The sequence below is a fragment of the Trichogramma pretiosum genome, unplaced genomic scaffold (genome assembly GCF_000599845.2).
Source record: "Trichogramma pretiosum strain Unisexual culture from Peru unplaced genomic scaffold, Tpre_2.0 scaffold1, whole genome shotgun sequence".
Taxonomy (NCBI): domain Eukaryota; kingdom Metazoa; phylum Arthropoda; class Insecta; order Hymenoptera; family Trichogrammatidae; genus Trichogramma; species Trichogramma pretiosum.
This window is the reverse complement of record NW_019641703.1, coordinates 911,240-928,364: the sequence shown is the minus strand read 5'-3', so window position 1 is coordinate 928,364 and position 17,125 is coordinate 911,240. Positions and strand designations below refer to the sequence as shown.

Sequence of the window (17,125 nt, the reverse complement as noted above, 5' to 3'; positions counted from 1 at the left end):
CTTTTTAGCGCTCTTTCTATCTCTCCAAAAAAAAGCAAGAAAAATAGATTCTCTGTATGATAAATGTCTCTATATATGAGCAAAGAGAGAAGATCTAAGCGTGAGGCAGGCTTGACTACTGCTACTGCGTTATTAGGTGCCTCGGCTTAGTATGAAAACTTAGCTATGGGCATACATACACTACTACTACACCTATTCCCCTCCACTTCTTTTCTCTCTCTCTCTCTCTCTCTCTCTTTTCTCATCGTGGCTCCGAAACTCCACTCGTCTCTTATATTATATACATAGGTATAGGAATCGCGCGCGGAGCTTGTAGCTATCTCGAATACTCGGCATACTATGGCCTATAAGCTATCCTATATACGCCGTGGTACTGCTGTGTACAATCTACATAGAGCGCAGTCAGCGCAGCGCAAAGCAGCAGCATTTGCATGACCCCCCCGGATCCGAGAGCGAGATGGAAGATCGCCTGCTGCTGCCTGCCTGCTCCAACTATACATACGACTGCTGCTGCGAGTTGCGACGACCGTAGAGCACCGTGTGTTTTTCTCGCTGCGTCGTACTTATACGTGTGTGGGAGCAGCGCTAAACTATATACTACTATATAAGCGGCGCGCAAGAGCGAGCGAGGGAGAGAAAGAGCGGAATAAAAAGGAGGCATGTATAATCCACTACTATGTGGAAGGCCGAAAATGTGAACGGCTGTGCGCCGCACTTTTACACAGTAAACACACACGCACACACATATAAGCGCTCGTGGTCTAATGCATATGGGAACGTGTGCAGAGGGAGATCAATTAACGGGATGGGCGAGCGTGTGGCGATCAGAAGCGCGCGCGGCAGCCGAGTATATACGTATTATATACCTACAAAAACGTGTTGTGTGGGTGTTGTTGCGCGCCAACGAGAGAGACGGACGAACGTATACATGTACACACATAGATGCGCTTTCCTTACTGCAGTTTTTGCTTGCATATGTAGACGAGTGGCGACGCGCTGCACGCATTTTTCTATACGTATATTATTATATATGCGCGAGGAGAAGTGATTTAAAAAGGAGCAGAGGGAAGTAGTGTGCAGTTAAGTCGATCGTTGGTTCGGTTCGGCTTTTGCGACTAACTTTGCGACGACGACAACGACGACGACCGAGCCATGAGTCATATAATAATAGTTACAAACAACTCGTGTGCGCGCTTTAGCTCGTCGTCGCTGCTCGGTCAGCAGTTTTCTCAACAGATAGATCAGATATCCAATTTTCCTATTTGACTTATACGCCGACTAATCCCCCTTTAATAATTCTTTCTTTCTCTTTTTTTTTTAATCAGACGATCTCTTTTCTATATATTACAGTCTGCCGCTACTGGAATTGCGATTGCGTGAACACACACGCGGCTCGAATGACTCGACTCGCGGGGAGAAAATTTTGGAATACGATGCTTTTAGGTACAATATATCGCGTTATATGCATCGCGCGCGCTCTCATGCATTATTAATGCCCGCGCGCGCACGCACACACGGATACGTACGATATAATATATATTATATTTTATTGGTGGAACTATAATAGCTAAACTACGAGCTTTCTCTCTCTCTAGCGAGGTACAGGCTATAGTCTTTCGAAGACGCAGAGTATTGTCTTTAAACCGCGCGCGCGGCGCACTTTTTCGAATTTCTCGGCGCGACATACAGCATTATTTTGCCTTCGTATTATATACTCTGTATATTATTTCGAAAAGAGAAAACCTTCACACGGGTGGCATTCGCGCAAATGCGTGTGCGTGAGGATATTACAAGTGCCGATGTGGAGACTCCAAAGATACGAGATATTATTGTATGTACGCGCCGATCTCTCATTAGAATTGAAATCATGAGAAAAAAAAGTATATTCGAGTGAATTACTTCAGCATCGACCGGAGGAGTTCACCGTTTTGTCCGCTGTCGTCGTCTTCGTTGAAAATAAAATACGAAAACAACGCGAGTACTTCACCTCGACGTTATTTCGAAGCGCGCGCGAGACCGATAATTGATCGATCCTTGTTAAGCAACGACAATGCGACAAACGCAGCCCGCAAAACATTTTGCGATCGTTTGCATGCGACTTATTGTGCACCGTTGCGTGTGTCTGTCGGCATTGCAAGTTGCAACGCGACACTCGCCGGCGGATATGAAAAATAGGAGTCGCGCGCCTCGTGCGATTTTTTGTTCTCCTCGTTATTACGGTAGAAAGAGCTTCGAGATACGCTCGCAGGCGTTGCCCAAACGCATTTATTCGCGTCGATGCAGCAGCAGCAGCAGCGAGCACGACGAGAGTTATGTGTGTACGCGCAGAGGCAAAAAGTGAAAATACTCCGGAATAAGAATTAGTTCGCTGGCAATTATTATATAGATCGTTGCATAAGTTAATGCCTCGCTGCACACTGCATAGCTATGCGCCGCTATAGTATAGTGCTATATATTTACGCAACGCCAATACCGAGTGCGCGCGTACATAAAAAACAAAAATAATAACAATAATTATTGGCATAAGTAATACGATTTCAATAACGGCTAAACTTAAAATAAATTATCTTCATACTTGAATACGATCAGCGGATTGTCATTCGATCTTCTAGAATTGCAATGACGATGAGCACTAAGCCATTGACGATCAAGCATCCCAATTTTTTCGAAAAAAATCGCTCGAGCAAAAACAAGCACGAAACTTTAAAGAAATTGCATAAAGTTCCGGAAGTTTTACTTTTAATCCAATGGATAGGGTGGACTGGAGGTTTGATAATAAAATCGACGTTACTGAAATTTCAGGGATTCTTTCAACTTTTGTTTATTTATTAATAATTGAAATTGTTCATTTGATTCGAGTCCATTTAGATGTGGACTTTTGTTGCATCTCAATCTAAACTCTACCACCATCCACTTCAGGTCAGGAATATTATTTTAGTTTTATTTCAATAAAAACAAACCACTCAGACAGCTACCCATCCATCCCTCCGAGTATGAAACCCGGAGGTGAACGATCATCGATGGCATGCCGAGCCTCCCAAACGGGAGTCTCGAGGCAGCCAGCCTCACGCTCAGAATGGGCAGCCACGTCTCATCCTCGTGGCTGCATCGACTCCTACTTTGGGTAGAGAGTCTGTGAAGATACACTACAGAAATGATCCTGTGAAGTATGATCTTGTCTTGTCGCTCGAACGCCTTCGATACTTGTACTCTTTTTTTGATTACTCGCTTGTGGGCTGGTAAAAAATCGATCGAAGCCATCTGTCGGGGAAACCGAAACTGTACGGATCTACTGCCGTCGGACTCGGGCCGCCGCCGCCGGCGCGCGATCTGACACACATGCGCAATGAGTGAACTGAATTGAATGATTTTATTTTTCACGCGTTATCGGAAAAAAATCGCGCGTTTAGTTCGTCGGCAATAAAAATCGGGACGCTTGGCTCGTTTAATGGCTTAAACTATTAACCAGTGGTATTGGTCGTTCGTAATATTATAGATCGACGATACTTCGCGAGTACGTGTTGTACGCGCGTGCGATTATTATGATCTCACTGCAGGCGAGTTTTATAAATTGAACAATGAACATTGCGATTTTATAGATGAGTCGTGTACGCGCGGGGATACGAAATTAAGGACAATCAGTTGCTCTATCCACGGAACTTGTCTGCAGCGTAAATTATTATTTTGCTTGACAATAGTGGAATGCGCGTAAAACTGTAATCCACCAATTTTTTTGTCCGAACGAATTTTTTTTCTTAACAAACGAAATGAAAGTTATAGCATCGATCGTACATTCGAAGATTCAAATCTTTTTTTTTACCATAACAACCGCGATGATAACGGTTTTGCGAAAAATTTGCGCACCACAGAGCCAACGAGTAATAATGCAGATACCTACTTGTGTGAGCGACGTTATATTATACTCCATGCACTTGAAACACGCGGCACTTTTATATCACACATTCGAATGAAACTTTCTTTTCTTCACACCTGCATGACACACACAGTAGGTGTTAAAAAGAATATAAATTTATCGAAATTTCGAATCGGTCTTAGCCACATAAGTGTGAGCTTCGACACCCGCACCATAAATTAGTGACGCGATATCGCGTGGCTTTTTACGATAGATACTCACGATATGTCACATGAGCGTCGAATACAAACATAATACAAGTGTAATACGATGATAGTTTTATATCGAAAGCCAGGCCGGTAAACGTCAATCGTCCAGAAAGTTTGAGCCAAGCGCCGCTGAGTGGCGCTCGCATGAAGTTTTCTCTCGCCTGACACTGTACACATGACACCCCGTTGTGTGTATGTATCGTACGTGTGTATACAATTGGCTATACGGCAGAGCCCAACAGGTGTAAAAGACACAAACACACATACACGCGTTTCTGTATATAATATCTCCTCGCGACTCTCGTTTTCTCTCCTCTCTTTCTCTTTTGCCTCCTACGTTCGTACTATACCTCTAGCTAGAGCCGTTGCCATGTTTCTCCGTTTTCTCGTATACAGCGATATACCACCTAACATCGGCACTTACCTGATGGCAGCACATACCTAGCTACTATAGCATGTATAATGTAGCATAGGCCCATACTACGCGTATGAGTGAGAGTAGGGTTTTACCCCGCGATCGCCTCCTCCTCTCCTCGCAATTCTCGTATACGTGTGTGTGTGTGTGTGTGAGAGACTACGCGAATACTTAACACACCTTTTCTTTCCGCATTTAAACGACTACCACTACTACTACTACAATTATACTACCCACTACTACTAGTTTCCACTCTCCAGCAGTCCGCCGCGGACTCTCCGATCTCCCCGGCGACGACAAACGCTCTGCGCGCCGTAGAGGCTTGTTCTCTGCCCTGTGCACGCCAGGCAGCACACATTATAATATAAGTGTGTGTGTACGTATATAATACACAAACTCTCTCTCTCTCTTTCCATGCGCCTGCCTATATGCGAGGCAGAGCGGTCAGTAGTTATAGTTGGTCGGCGCTCGCGAAAACCCGGAGCAACGAGCGATCCTCGTTATACCATAAGCACACGCTGCATCGGTTACAACGCGACTTTTGGAACCAGATGATCAAATGTACGAGTATATTCTTGGTTTTCTCAAAATTTCGAATCCTGGCTCACGATTTTCGCCTCGATCGTTACACCTCGCTGTAGTTGTCGGAGCTGTGCACGCGCCCAGATACATACACTATAGCGGCGCAGGCAATTACCTCGTTATTTTATATTTTGGTGTATACCCATCAAAGTGGTCGTATTATAACCGCGGCGGTCCGTGAGCGCGCGAGATCGTGTGTCGATTTTTCCGCGAGAAAGTGCTGCTGCTTCGGTTGCTTGGTGCCGTCTGCGTGTGTACGTGTCTGCGCCGTGCAGAAATGTATAAGCGAGTCGAGTCTGCTCTGTTTGTGTGTGTGTGTCTGTTCGTGTCGGTGCGCCAAGCTGCTGCCACCGTGCCAGCCAGCTTATAGCCAGGCATCAGTGAGAGAATCCTCAGGTGCTTTTCGGAGTTTGTCGCGCGTTCCGCATGTGTGTGTTACCGAAAAAAAGTGACTGGTGTTTAACAGAAAATTGATCGATCGGAGGGTGTTTGTGTACGTATTGAATATTACACGTTAGATGTACATATATCGTGTGTAGGTGTCGATTATACACCAGGTAGAGGCAGTACCCAGGAATACCTCGCAGTGCTCGGCATCCATATACAGCCGACTCGCATACGTACACAACTATCGTACATTAGCATAAATGTTTCGTGTATGTAGAGAAAAAAAAAGGAGATTAGTGTAGTGTGTTCTTTCGCTATGTGCTATCTACTTATAGTCGACTGCCTGCTGTGTGTCTCGTAGAGGTATATACCTTTACGTATCTAACGATTGTTGTGTGCGTGCAGCAGCAGCAGCAGCAGCAGCAGCAACGCGACTCGTTTATAATACCAATCTGCTGCTGCAGCAGCAGTAGTGCAGGCGATGCATAGCGATAATAGGCGAGTCGAGCCGAGCAAAAGATCGTCTCTCTCTCTTTTCTATTGCACAGTTGACGCGTGCGATATCGTGTGTTGTTGTTGTTGTTGTTGTTGTTGTTGTTCTTGCTGATGCTGATGTTGTGCGAGGATTGTGTCCGTGCCGCGTGTGTGTCTCTGTGTGCGATTGTTTTTGTGCTGTATACGTGTCATTTGTCAAAGTACTCGTCGAACTTTTTGCACGTAAAAGCACGAATGCACCAGATATAGGTACAGGAGTGAGATCGAGCATCGATGCCGAGTGAGTGAGTGAGAGAGTGTGGTGTTGGTGTTGCTGCTGCTGATGATGATGGGTGCCTGTTTGCTTGCCTGCCTGTGCACCCATACATCGACACCGATGTCGATACCTCACACATGTATATGATTTAATAATCGGATTCATCGATTATCTATACGCTTGCTCGGCCTTTTTTTCTTAACTCTCTCTTTTTTCATTATAAATATCGTATATTACGCGAGAGAGAGAATACGTTATCGGTCGCGTGTACTGGACAGCAAGCCGAGAGTTCGTTATAATATATTATTATTGCTCGAGTGCACCGCGTACACACACGCATGCACCACACATGCACTAGAATTCCATATCCGTGCAATATTTTTTTCATCGTTATTAAAAGGCGCTATCGCACAAAATGGTTGACGCTTAGAAAACTGCATTGCACACATACACACACGTAATATACATTTGTATAACTCAGGTGTGTATATCGAATATCTCTGCCCATCCTTCGTGTATAATTCTTTCGCATACTTGTTTCTCCTTTTTCTGTCTCTCTCTCTCTCTCTCTCTCTCTCTCTCTCTCTCTCTCTGTCTGTATCTTTCACCACCACCAAGCCCCAGCACAGAGTAGCAACGTGAAATATTTTTCGATCATATATACTTACCGATCGACGCCCAAAATCGTCGGTTGTTGCATTATAACATCGCCCGCCGCAATCGAGATTTCGACATTTGGTTTCGCCTCCTTTTTTTTCTCTCTCTCTCTCTCTCACTCTCCTCATCTTTATTGCTCTCTTTTGATCATCGAGAAATAAAAAAGCGACAAGCGCGAGGTTATGAGTAATTTTCCTCCTATATATAGCTGAAAGAGAGTTCTCTCTCGCTCTTTATTTACCGTAGTAACCGTTGTGTTTGTGTCCATGTATGTGCTTGTGTATAAGTGCGTGTGTATGTGTGCCCAGTGTTGCGTTCTCTTCTCTCTCTCTCTCTCTTTTACTCGGATCTCCGTGCAGCACACGCTCGTTATAAGGCCTCCCATAGGCAGCGGCAAGCAGCAACAGCAGCAGCAACAACAGCAGTTTTATATACCTGTTTTTCGTCGTACTCACTGCACATACACGCACACACGTACTCCATGTATACAGCTTATATGCACGCCTGCTCTGTCTGCGTACAATACGGTTTTTAATGCCTATCGTGCACACACGACGAAAATAATAAAAAAAAAAAAAAAAAAAAAAAGAGAGAGACAGAAAAAATTAGAGACCGACGTGGCGGCAAGGCTTTAATTTACGATAGTTATAAACAATTGTACGAGCTTGTATACTACTAGTGTGCGATGTGAAAACTGTATGTGCAGATCTAGATTGGGACCCAACGATAAACAGAGCCGAATTGTTGTCCACGTTTTCTTGATATACCAATGCGATTAGCAACAAGTGGCTGTCTGCTCGACGAGTATTTCTGTCTAGATGTTTGCGAGATATTAATCTTCCTTCTGCTGTGCTATGATTTTGAGCTTTGGTATGCAAGTGAAAATTGTCAAATTCTCTATTTGTGACACTTGCAGCTCATGAATGAGGACAAACGATTATGGATGCTCATTAGAGTTCTATTGAACTGGTTATGAATTTTTTTTTTCAAAGATAATTCTATTGCCAATCAATATGTGAAGTAACAGTTTGTAAAAAAGTCTAGCAGAAATTATTGTATGCTAAGTGACCTCATTTAACACTTAATAGCAGCAATTAATTGATAAGCAGTAATGTGGTTTTAATTTTTTCTGCTGCATAACTCTGTCTTGAGCTGGCTAATAACACAGTCTTTTTTCCTTACACTCGAATGAGATTAGATCAATTGATCTTGAACTTAAAATTACATTAAAAGTTCACGGTGAAGTTTGTGTTGTTTCATTGAAGTTTTATATTCTCTTACTATTCTCACATGTGTATTCATTTGACTCATTTTATTGTTTAGTTATCCAATAATTGTAGATTGTCAGTAGCAAATTGTATTTAAAGTTGGCAGTATTTATCAACCTCTCGCATTGGACAACTTATTAGTTGCATGCATACGATGAGACAAGATAATTACTAGCTTGGTCTGCACAGACTTGTGACATATCAATTCATTACTCATTAATAACATATTCCACATTGATGCGTCGAAAGGCAATTTAATTTGATTTAAATATATTTTGCCATACCCTCCAATCACTCGCATGAAAAATAAAAAGGAAATGTAAAATGCAAAAAATCTTTTATTTATGAAAGAATGTACAAAACTTCATACCTGACAAAGCATTTCATTTTGCTGTTTTCCAAACAAACTTAATCTTGCTAGATGGTGTACTTTAATTCAATTTCCACTTGTCAGCAGAAACATTGTACACAGCACGTTCATAAATTCTACCGCTTTTAATAACTCTCTTTTAAAAGAGCTTTTATGTACATATTCCAGGCGATGTTTAAAATTTAATTCCTCGACAACACCATAAGTCGCGGGGGCAGGGGCGGGATAAAATTCTGAGTGCTGTTGCTTTTATGAAAGGGCTGTGTTTTGAATGCAATTTCGTCTTAATTCCCAAATGACGTTTACGACTCGCTCGCGCGCGCCCGCGCTCGTTATCGTTCTGTTATTTTGTCTGGGGTATCGATTTTATAACGGTTTTTTATGTTCCCTCGTTACGTGACCCACAGCTAGGCCAGGATTATTGGCAATTTGCGGTACCGCCAAAAAAAAAATCAAAAAAATACTCGTCTTTTTTTCGTTTATATTAACGAACGATATATATAACACACGCAGAAACGGTCGACTCGCTCTTCGTTTCGCGGTGAAATATCTGTCCGATGACGCGTCTCTCTCTCTCGATGTATATAAACGAGCTCGCGCGCGCGCGCCTCGCTGTAACATTTGTGTGTTTTTCTAACAATGATCGTGTGTATATGAATTATACAAAAAAGAGAAAAACGAAACGAGCAAAAAAAAAGAGTTGTGACAAAACAATAGAGGCTCGATCGAGGCGAGAGAAAGAAGCGCGCGACATATTATACGATATTCTTTATTATAGCCTGCAGACACGCGAGTATTCTATCGTGCCACGCGCGGCTCTCATTCACTGGCGCGGCGGCGGTGTCGCGATGACTTCATTTACCAGATTTTAAAGTCTTACTAATCATGTCGCGTTACGTTACGCACTGCATTATGATTTTTTTATTTATAAAAAATAATGTACGTCCCACATCGAACTTTCATCTCGTCTCTATTCTGGCTCACCTTGTGCAATTAAAAATACACGCGTGCACGCGACATAAAGAGGAGCAAAAAAAAAAATATAATAATAAAACATTATCGTCGTCATCGGTCGTCATCGCACGAGTTCGTCGTTTAAGTCATCGTTCGCGGCCAATATGGATATTATGTCAATAATAATAAGACTTCCGCTAAATTATTATATTACATAAAGTAAAGACAGCGAGATGATTAATGAAGTAATTTTCGATCAAATGAGATGAAAAAAAATGGTGAATTTCTTCGATTTTTTTCTTTTCCTCAATTTTTGAAAATGCGTTACAGGTAAATAAGAAGTCCGAGCCCGATTCCCTCCGGCCTGTGTTATGAGATTCTCTGCACGATCCACACATAAGAGAGGACTCGAATAAGGATAGGAAAAGGAAAGAGAGTATACGACGACTGCGTATATATTGAAGCAGAGAAGAAGAAGAGGAGAAAAGATAAAGAACACCAACACGGAGACTGGACGTGTGTTGTTGGTGTTGTTGTCGATGTTGTTGTTGTTGTTATATACATAATAATAAGACGGCGCGTACGGACCTGCACAAGTTATATATATACGATACTTATATATAGGAGCTAAGGAAGTTATTGCGCCGAGATGGAAAAACATAAAGAAGGCCCAACCCCGTTCTCGTCTGGTAAGTGAATTTTTTACTCTCCTTTACTCGCATCACATATACACGTATATAGAGTGTGTATACACATGTATGCATGAACCTATCCTCCGTATAAGAAAATGGGTTTATAAGAAGAGAGATGCGACGAACGAAAAGCTCGCGCGCGACGATCGTAATTTTGTTTTGTTCTCCTCAGAAAAATCGATTGTTTTATTCGAAAAACGTTGAAATATCATCAAGCGATCGTCTAGAATTTTGAAACTATGCGTACTTACTTTCCTTCTATTCTTTATCATTTTTTTCCCGGTCGTTTAACGAAACTGAAATTACGACACGTCGTCGAGCTGCCGCTGCTCTCCTCGCGCTCGGCTTTTCCTTTTTCTTTCCGAAATATCAATATTTCCTCAATAGCGCCGAGCGCGCGCGGCTCGTTTCATATACATGCACACGCACGCATACCGATCGAGTATATTATATGGCACATTATACAAGACCCAAACAACCCCATTGTGTGTATTAATCCGCGATAACAAAACGCGTTTATATCCTTTTGTTCGCTTTTAGCCTGTATGCCTTATATATATTTTATATATTAGAAGGCCGCCGAGGCACTTGTGTAATGTTGCAGCAGCGGCGGCAGCGCAGTGCTTTATCAATGATTTTATTATGCATTCTGCGCTCTTTTATCGGGCCACATTAAACGATCGAGAGTACAAATATTGTACTATGGAGCGATGTCTGAGGTTCTTTCATAAGATTCGAGAGTACGAAAAGACGGGTTGAGAGAAATTTCGCGAGCGCGACACGTCGCGATACTCCTCTGCTATTTTTTCTATTTACTAAACGTGTCGATTTTTTTTCACCGATAATATATCGATGAGCTCTAAAAAACCACGGTCTTCTTTTAATATGTAAATTCATTATCGCATAGACTGTTCGATAAATTTCATACACGTTGTCAAATATTAAGTTTCGATTTGCTGCCGCAACGAAGTCTTCGTATACTAATTATGTAACTGGTTAATTAGTACTGACATCGAACGATATAGAACACGTTTCAATAATTCGACTGTTTTCAATTTATTAATTATTCGTATGATTTCTCAATGATATTAATTATATACATCGTATTACTATTCGATTGTTTCCATTATGTTATCGAAAACTATTGTTCCGATACGATTGTACAGCGCGTATCTCTGCCTGATAACAAAAAATGTTTCTTCGATAGCCTAAAAAATTATTCGAACACGGTAATCCGTGGAATTTGCAAATCCCCGAGCTAATTTTATATCCACGCACGAGCGCAAGGCTATATGCGCCGTTGCCTCTACATTGATAAGCTCGTGTATGTACGTGAAAGTGTACTGCGCTGGGATTTTTCGTTATCGAATGAAGAAAGAAAAAACGAGAGATAGAAAATTGAAAAAGATTGTATTGTAATATCGACAGGCGATCTAGTTTGTTAAAAAATAACGCCGCGTGTATATAATCCGTTACATCGGCGCACTGTACTTTATACTCGAGCGCATATATACTCTCCAAATCAACTTGTTTGAAATTTTATCCAATTTTTTGTTGAATAAAATTTTGTTGCATCGATATCAGCAGTGCTGCTGCTGCTGCTGCGCGTGCACGAACTTTTTCTATTATCGCCCTTAGAGTATAATCCGTTCGCGTTGGAAAAAGAACTTTTCTCCAGCCGAGGTACGCGCGCGCGGGGCAACGAAGGTAGAGAAAAAAAGTTTCATAATTAATATAAGTCTAAATACTTTAGCGTCAGCTGGACGCGCTCAATGCGCGAGAAAAAGGGGTGGAATATAATGTAATGAAATTCAAGTTAACTTCTTACACGCTAAACTACGTTGTAATACCTTTTGGCGTTGAGCGCGCGCGCGAGCTCGAGCTTTAACGTTAACATACTTTTCAACTGCAGACGTAAGCCCTTTTAAAATCCATCCTTGATGAGATCCATCGAACTTTTCAGCTCCTTGCGCCTGATTATTAACTTTCTTTATCTCTGTCTATCTTTATCTATCTCTCGTTCTCTATTTCTCTGGCTGTCGTTTACGCTTGACGTTGTTTCTCAAATCCCAGCGATATCCGAGAGTGCTATACGGAACTTTAATGTACTTCTCGTTTGTAGAAAGCTTTAATTGCTATACGACCTACGCGCGCAGTAAAATTTATAAATACACACAACTTAATTTCAGGCTTCGTTTATTTTTACTCTCGCTCTCGTTTTGCCCAAAGAGTGAGAGAGGAAAAAAAATGTCTGAACTACCTGCGAAAAGGCCTCGCTAAAACGAATCTGGATTTACAAAGGCGCACGAGGTAATAATGTATATAAAGCTCGTGGTCAGCAACCGTATAGCGGCAGCAGCGTTAAGGAGAGAGAGGCCGAGAAAGCTTGTATTTATGAAAGCCGAACCTTGGCTTCTTGTGCAAACTCTCGTTTCATGTCCTTTTTTCTTTCCTCGCTGTCCAGGTGCGCTGCTGCAAGCACACTCTACACAACGCGTTTTTCCGCGCGATCGATATTACGTGTCGGTGGCGCTAGGCTATATATCTCGTTGGCTGCATCAGTTATGAGGTATATACTCGTGGCGTCGACGTCGTCGCAAAATATAATTATAACTTTTCAACCCTTTACGGTCTTCCTCTCTCTCTTTTTCTTATACAGGCTGCTGTGCATTTTTAGCCTGCGCGTTCACAAGCCAACTTTTAATAATGCAGCAGAGATTTTATTCCTCAAAATCATCGATTTCATGTGGCTGTATATCCGAGATAAAAGTCTCGATCGTTTCTGCTTGGAGATAAATATTTGCTCCCAATTTCTTAAATGAAATGCGCCATGATCAGCAATATGATAATTTTTGATTTTCGCACTATCATCTAAAAAGCGTCTGCGCATCGCGTGCGTGCTTATAACCGTACGAAGCTATAAAAAAGGAAAGAAAATGATCGTAAGACGTGTCGTTTATCAATAAACGCGTATTACATTATATCGTATAATCTCAAAACGATCGTCTCAAAACGACAAGGTGGAGCTTTCGTGCTTGTACTTCGGGATAAGATTGCTTAGATTGTTTTTCGAGTGTAATAAGCGCACACGCGTTTTAAACCTGTTATAGCAGGGCCAATCAAGTTTACATCACGCTTTATAAATAAATTTGCGTATATCGCGTTAAACGTACGCGCACGTATACACTCTTGAAATAGGGGATGAAAGCTCTAGTTCCTATCATCGAGTCATCGTCGTTATGATGATGCTTTCGAGGTTGCGAACACGTGTAAATATTAAATATGAAAATTTGCTTGCAAAAAGATGCACAGAGAGTACTACTACACGGCCTGCATAAAGGATTCTTGACAGTTGCAGCAGCAGCCTCAGCATCAGCGTGCATAGAAGCGCGCGAATATAGCAAACAAAGTGTAATGAAACTCATCATCGTAGGCAGCCGCCGCTACTCGTTCACAGTATATATTATAAGACAGAGCGAGAGAGAAAGTCAAGCTTAAAGATTAACTCTCTAGTTCAGCCCCTGCTTGCTGCACTGTGTACCGTACATATATAGGTATATATTATATATTGCAAACGCGAGAGGCTCTTTACACACGACGCGTTGCTGGCTGTTGCCTAGCTTAAATCTGCATAAAATAGCTCTCTTTTGAACTCGATGTTCCTTTCTCGCGCGCGTCTCTCGAGGTCGAGGTCTATAAGCCCTTTTCCACCCTTTATTTTTTACTTATTTTATTTTTCTCGAAAAGCTCGACGAGTGCGATGCTTTCGTATGCAACAAAAATCGAGCTTTTGTCTCGTATTCGTTGAAAAACGCGTATCTTTCTCTTTTGGATTCGATCTTTCGACGATCGCGTTGTAGACCTTTTTTTCCACAGCTCCTTCCTTTTTTTCTGTTTTTTTTTTGTTGTTTTTTTTTACGTTCGTTTGTTTTGTTTTTCCGAACTTTTTGTCGCCCGTGTCGGTGCAAAAGGCAAAGAGCCGAGCCCGTGCAAGCTCGTTAACACTGATTTCGCAGACGTTTATATACGCGCTATCCACCCACCCACACAGAGACAGATATATCGTGCGTCGGATTGTTCAACTCGTCGACGATGATAGCGACGCACTCGTGCGTGCGTATGTGTCATATGATATCGTACGAAATATATATCTACCTATATATAGTATAATATGTAGGCGAAGTAGTACGGGTGAATCTTTTACACACGCGCCGTTTTCATCTCTCTCTCTCTCTTTGCGACGAAACGTGCAAACGGTCAAGTTCCTCTGCTGCGAAAGAGAGCAAGAGCACGAGAAAGAGAGAGGGAGGTAGGGAGCAGAAAAGCTGCTCGCCTCATCTGCTCGCTCCAATGTTCGTATATATATAATACAGCACACACACACACACACACGCCCGCGCGTACGTAAGCTCGCGCGTGGATAAAAGCTCTCGAGAACTGAGCAACAGCTAGCCGTGGTGGAGCGCCTGCGCGAGCCGAATCGTGTGTGTGTGTGTGTGTGTGTGCGTGTGAACAGTAGTAGCGGATATATACGTACGTGTGTCTGATATACATATATAATAATATCGGGTGGGAGCTTTAGCCGTGTGGTCGGCAGCAGCAGCAGCAGCAGCAGCAGCGATGCACGCGCGCAGCATCCCTTCTCGACTCGAGGCGAGTATACAGCAGCAGCAGCAGCGCGTAACAGAGGCAGAAATCATCTCTTATGTACCAGTCAGTCGGGGGAAGCGTGCGCGCCCCATCGTGTGCCACACTCCGTGTTATTATTATCATTATATTATACATATATAGACGCGTATTGATACACGCTGTACAGACCGTAGATAATACGCGTTAACGTATCGCACCTCTCGAGCTCTCTCGGCAACGCACGCTCGACTCTCCGTTTCCTCGTTGTATACCACTGCTGCTACTACTGGCTATTGTCAACCCCGTGTGTAGCGAGGATATATAAGAAAAATCTCTCGCCCTCGATCTCTTTTTTTTTCTTCTTCTTTTTCTTCGTCGTGGTAATCCAATATCCGTAAAAAAGATTTAAGTTTGTAATACGCGTACGCGTTTTTTTTTGTGCCGTGTGATCATCAGCAACGAGCAAATCGAGAGATTAATAATTCACGCGCGTGTGATTGTGTCAAGTGCGAGTGTCTTGTGTCTTTTTAACGCGCGCACTTTTGCCGAGGACACCTGTGTACAATCGCGAGCTTTTTTACGACGATAACCAAAAAAAAGCTCCCCTTGCGCATGCAAATAATGCGTTAGCCGCGCGAGTGTAAATATACATAGATCACGCAGGGATAAGATATACAGCCACAACCGTTTTGAAGAGTGCAAATAGTTTTGCGCGCTCCATGACTGTTTTATGTATCACGGAAACTGCAGATGCTGCCTCGTTCTCGAATTCAGTCGTACGGTTAGACGAAGGATATATCATTGGCTCAGCTGGTGCTTACAGCTGTTGCTGATCGTCGCCCACCAGGAGGATCAAGCAGCAGCAGCAGCAGCAGAAACAGCATCGAAGCCGCCTCATAATGGTTAGCTAGCGCACCATCACCTCCTCAATATAGCTTTTTTCTCTCTTTCTCTCCCTCTATCTATCTATCTATCTCTATCGCAAAAGCTTTCATCATCATCGCGTCGTTCGGAAAATGTTCGACGTTATGATATTCCGTTGGGTTGAGCTGCTACTGCCGCCGCCACGCGCGTGTGTATATCGATTTCGTTTCCCTTGCGGTAACTTAATGCAAGCTCTTTTCCTCGCTATCAAGCTGATCCTTGACGCGATCGCGCGCGCGGGAATATAAAGAACGGCGGTAACGGCGGCGGCGTACGCGCGTCTCGAGAGGAGAGAAACGAGCGAGCGATCGAAGAAAATAAGCAATTTTTTTTTCTTTTTCTCAAAGCTTTGCACATTTTTTGTTTGCGATCTCGATGAAGAAAGAGAAGAAGACGACGACGACGACGACGAGAGAAAAATTCCATGCAAACGTTGGTGACGACGACGACGATCTTTTCTTTGTCTCTCTTTACGCGGTCGCCAACGAGCTTTTGTATTTAATGTGGCATTCGCAACGACGACGACGACGACGACGATGATAATAATAATATCGATTCGTGACCCACTAATATCAAAAGAATCGTAAAATTTTATTGTCCGGCAGAAAAGCGTAAAGTTTATTTTAACTATATGCAATAGATGCACAAGCGCGAGCAATTTTTCATGTGCGTGGTTCTCTCTCTCTCTCTCGCGGGAATCGCATCACGCGCCGCGCTCATATTTGCTTTTGTCGTCCTCGACGCGATATCTTGTTATTTTTCACGCTTTCCAAAATGTATTATTGTTTCATTTTTCTAAAAAACCCCTGACACACAGCCGTGTTAAACGATTAATAGCGATATATACATTTCGTACATATCTATTAGTACGTTAGGAGCGAGCAACGAAATAACAATCATCCATCACGGGGGGTTTTCGTCAGTCGCGCGCGCGTCATTTTCCGCGGAAAAATTATTATAAACTCGCTCTCTCGCACACGCGCGCGCCGCGGAAAAGACAGAGGATGAGAGCGAGAGGTAGCTGTCTTTTTTTTCAATTTTAAAACCGTCTTCCGACCTATACAACCACACGAGCAGAGTCACGCGCGCGCCGCGAGCCCATATATACAACACACGACTTCGGTCGATCTACGTCATCTCGTGGATATGGATAAATTTATCACGTAGCAACATAAGTTTATGCCGCGAGTTTATATAAATTTAAATAAGAGCCCCGCGGTCATGTTGGCGTTAGTGTTTTTCCAATTCACACAAATACGCTCGTCGCTTCTTTGCACTCTCGAGCGGAGGATGTGTCTTATTCTCTCTCTCTCTCTCTCTCTCTCGCTCTCGAGTTTTGAAACGCGAGCATTAAACTAATTGAATGGAATAAAA

General features: G+C 42.8%; 1 protein-coding gene and 1 non-coding gene across 10 annotated transcripts in view; one reads left to right on the top strand and one right to left on the bottom strand.

The window, feature by feature from the left end:
• Positions 1-2,958: 2,958 nt before the first annotated feature.
• On the bottom strand, positions 2,959-3,177 carry LOC111694484. Its single transcript, XR_002763646.1, has one exon. It is a non-coding gene; the product is annotated as a small nucleolar RNA U3 (small nucleolar RNA).
• Positions 3,178-4,964: 1,787 nt separating this feature from the next.
• Positions 4,965-17,125, top strand: part of LOC106657131 (A-kinase anchor protein 13) — a 44,419-nt gene continuing 32,258 nt past the window's right edge. For 6 of the 9 annotated variants that reach the window (XM_023462857.1, XM_023462858.1, XM_014378501.2 and 3 more), the window contains exon 1: positions 14,936-15,729. In XM_023462857.1, coding sequence (XP_023318625.1) covers positions 15,558-15,729 — 172 coding nt within the window. In that variant the 5' untranslated portion in view covers positions 14,936-15,557. Of the gene's footprint in view, positions 5,099-5,469; positions 5,613-5,806; positions 5,870-9,836; positions 10,196-14,935; positions 15,730-17,125 lie in introns of those variants that run through there. The other 3 variants (XM_014378483.2, XM_014378492.2, XM_023462856.1) reach the window with 3 other exon arrangements.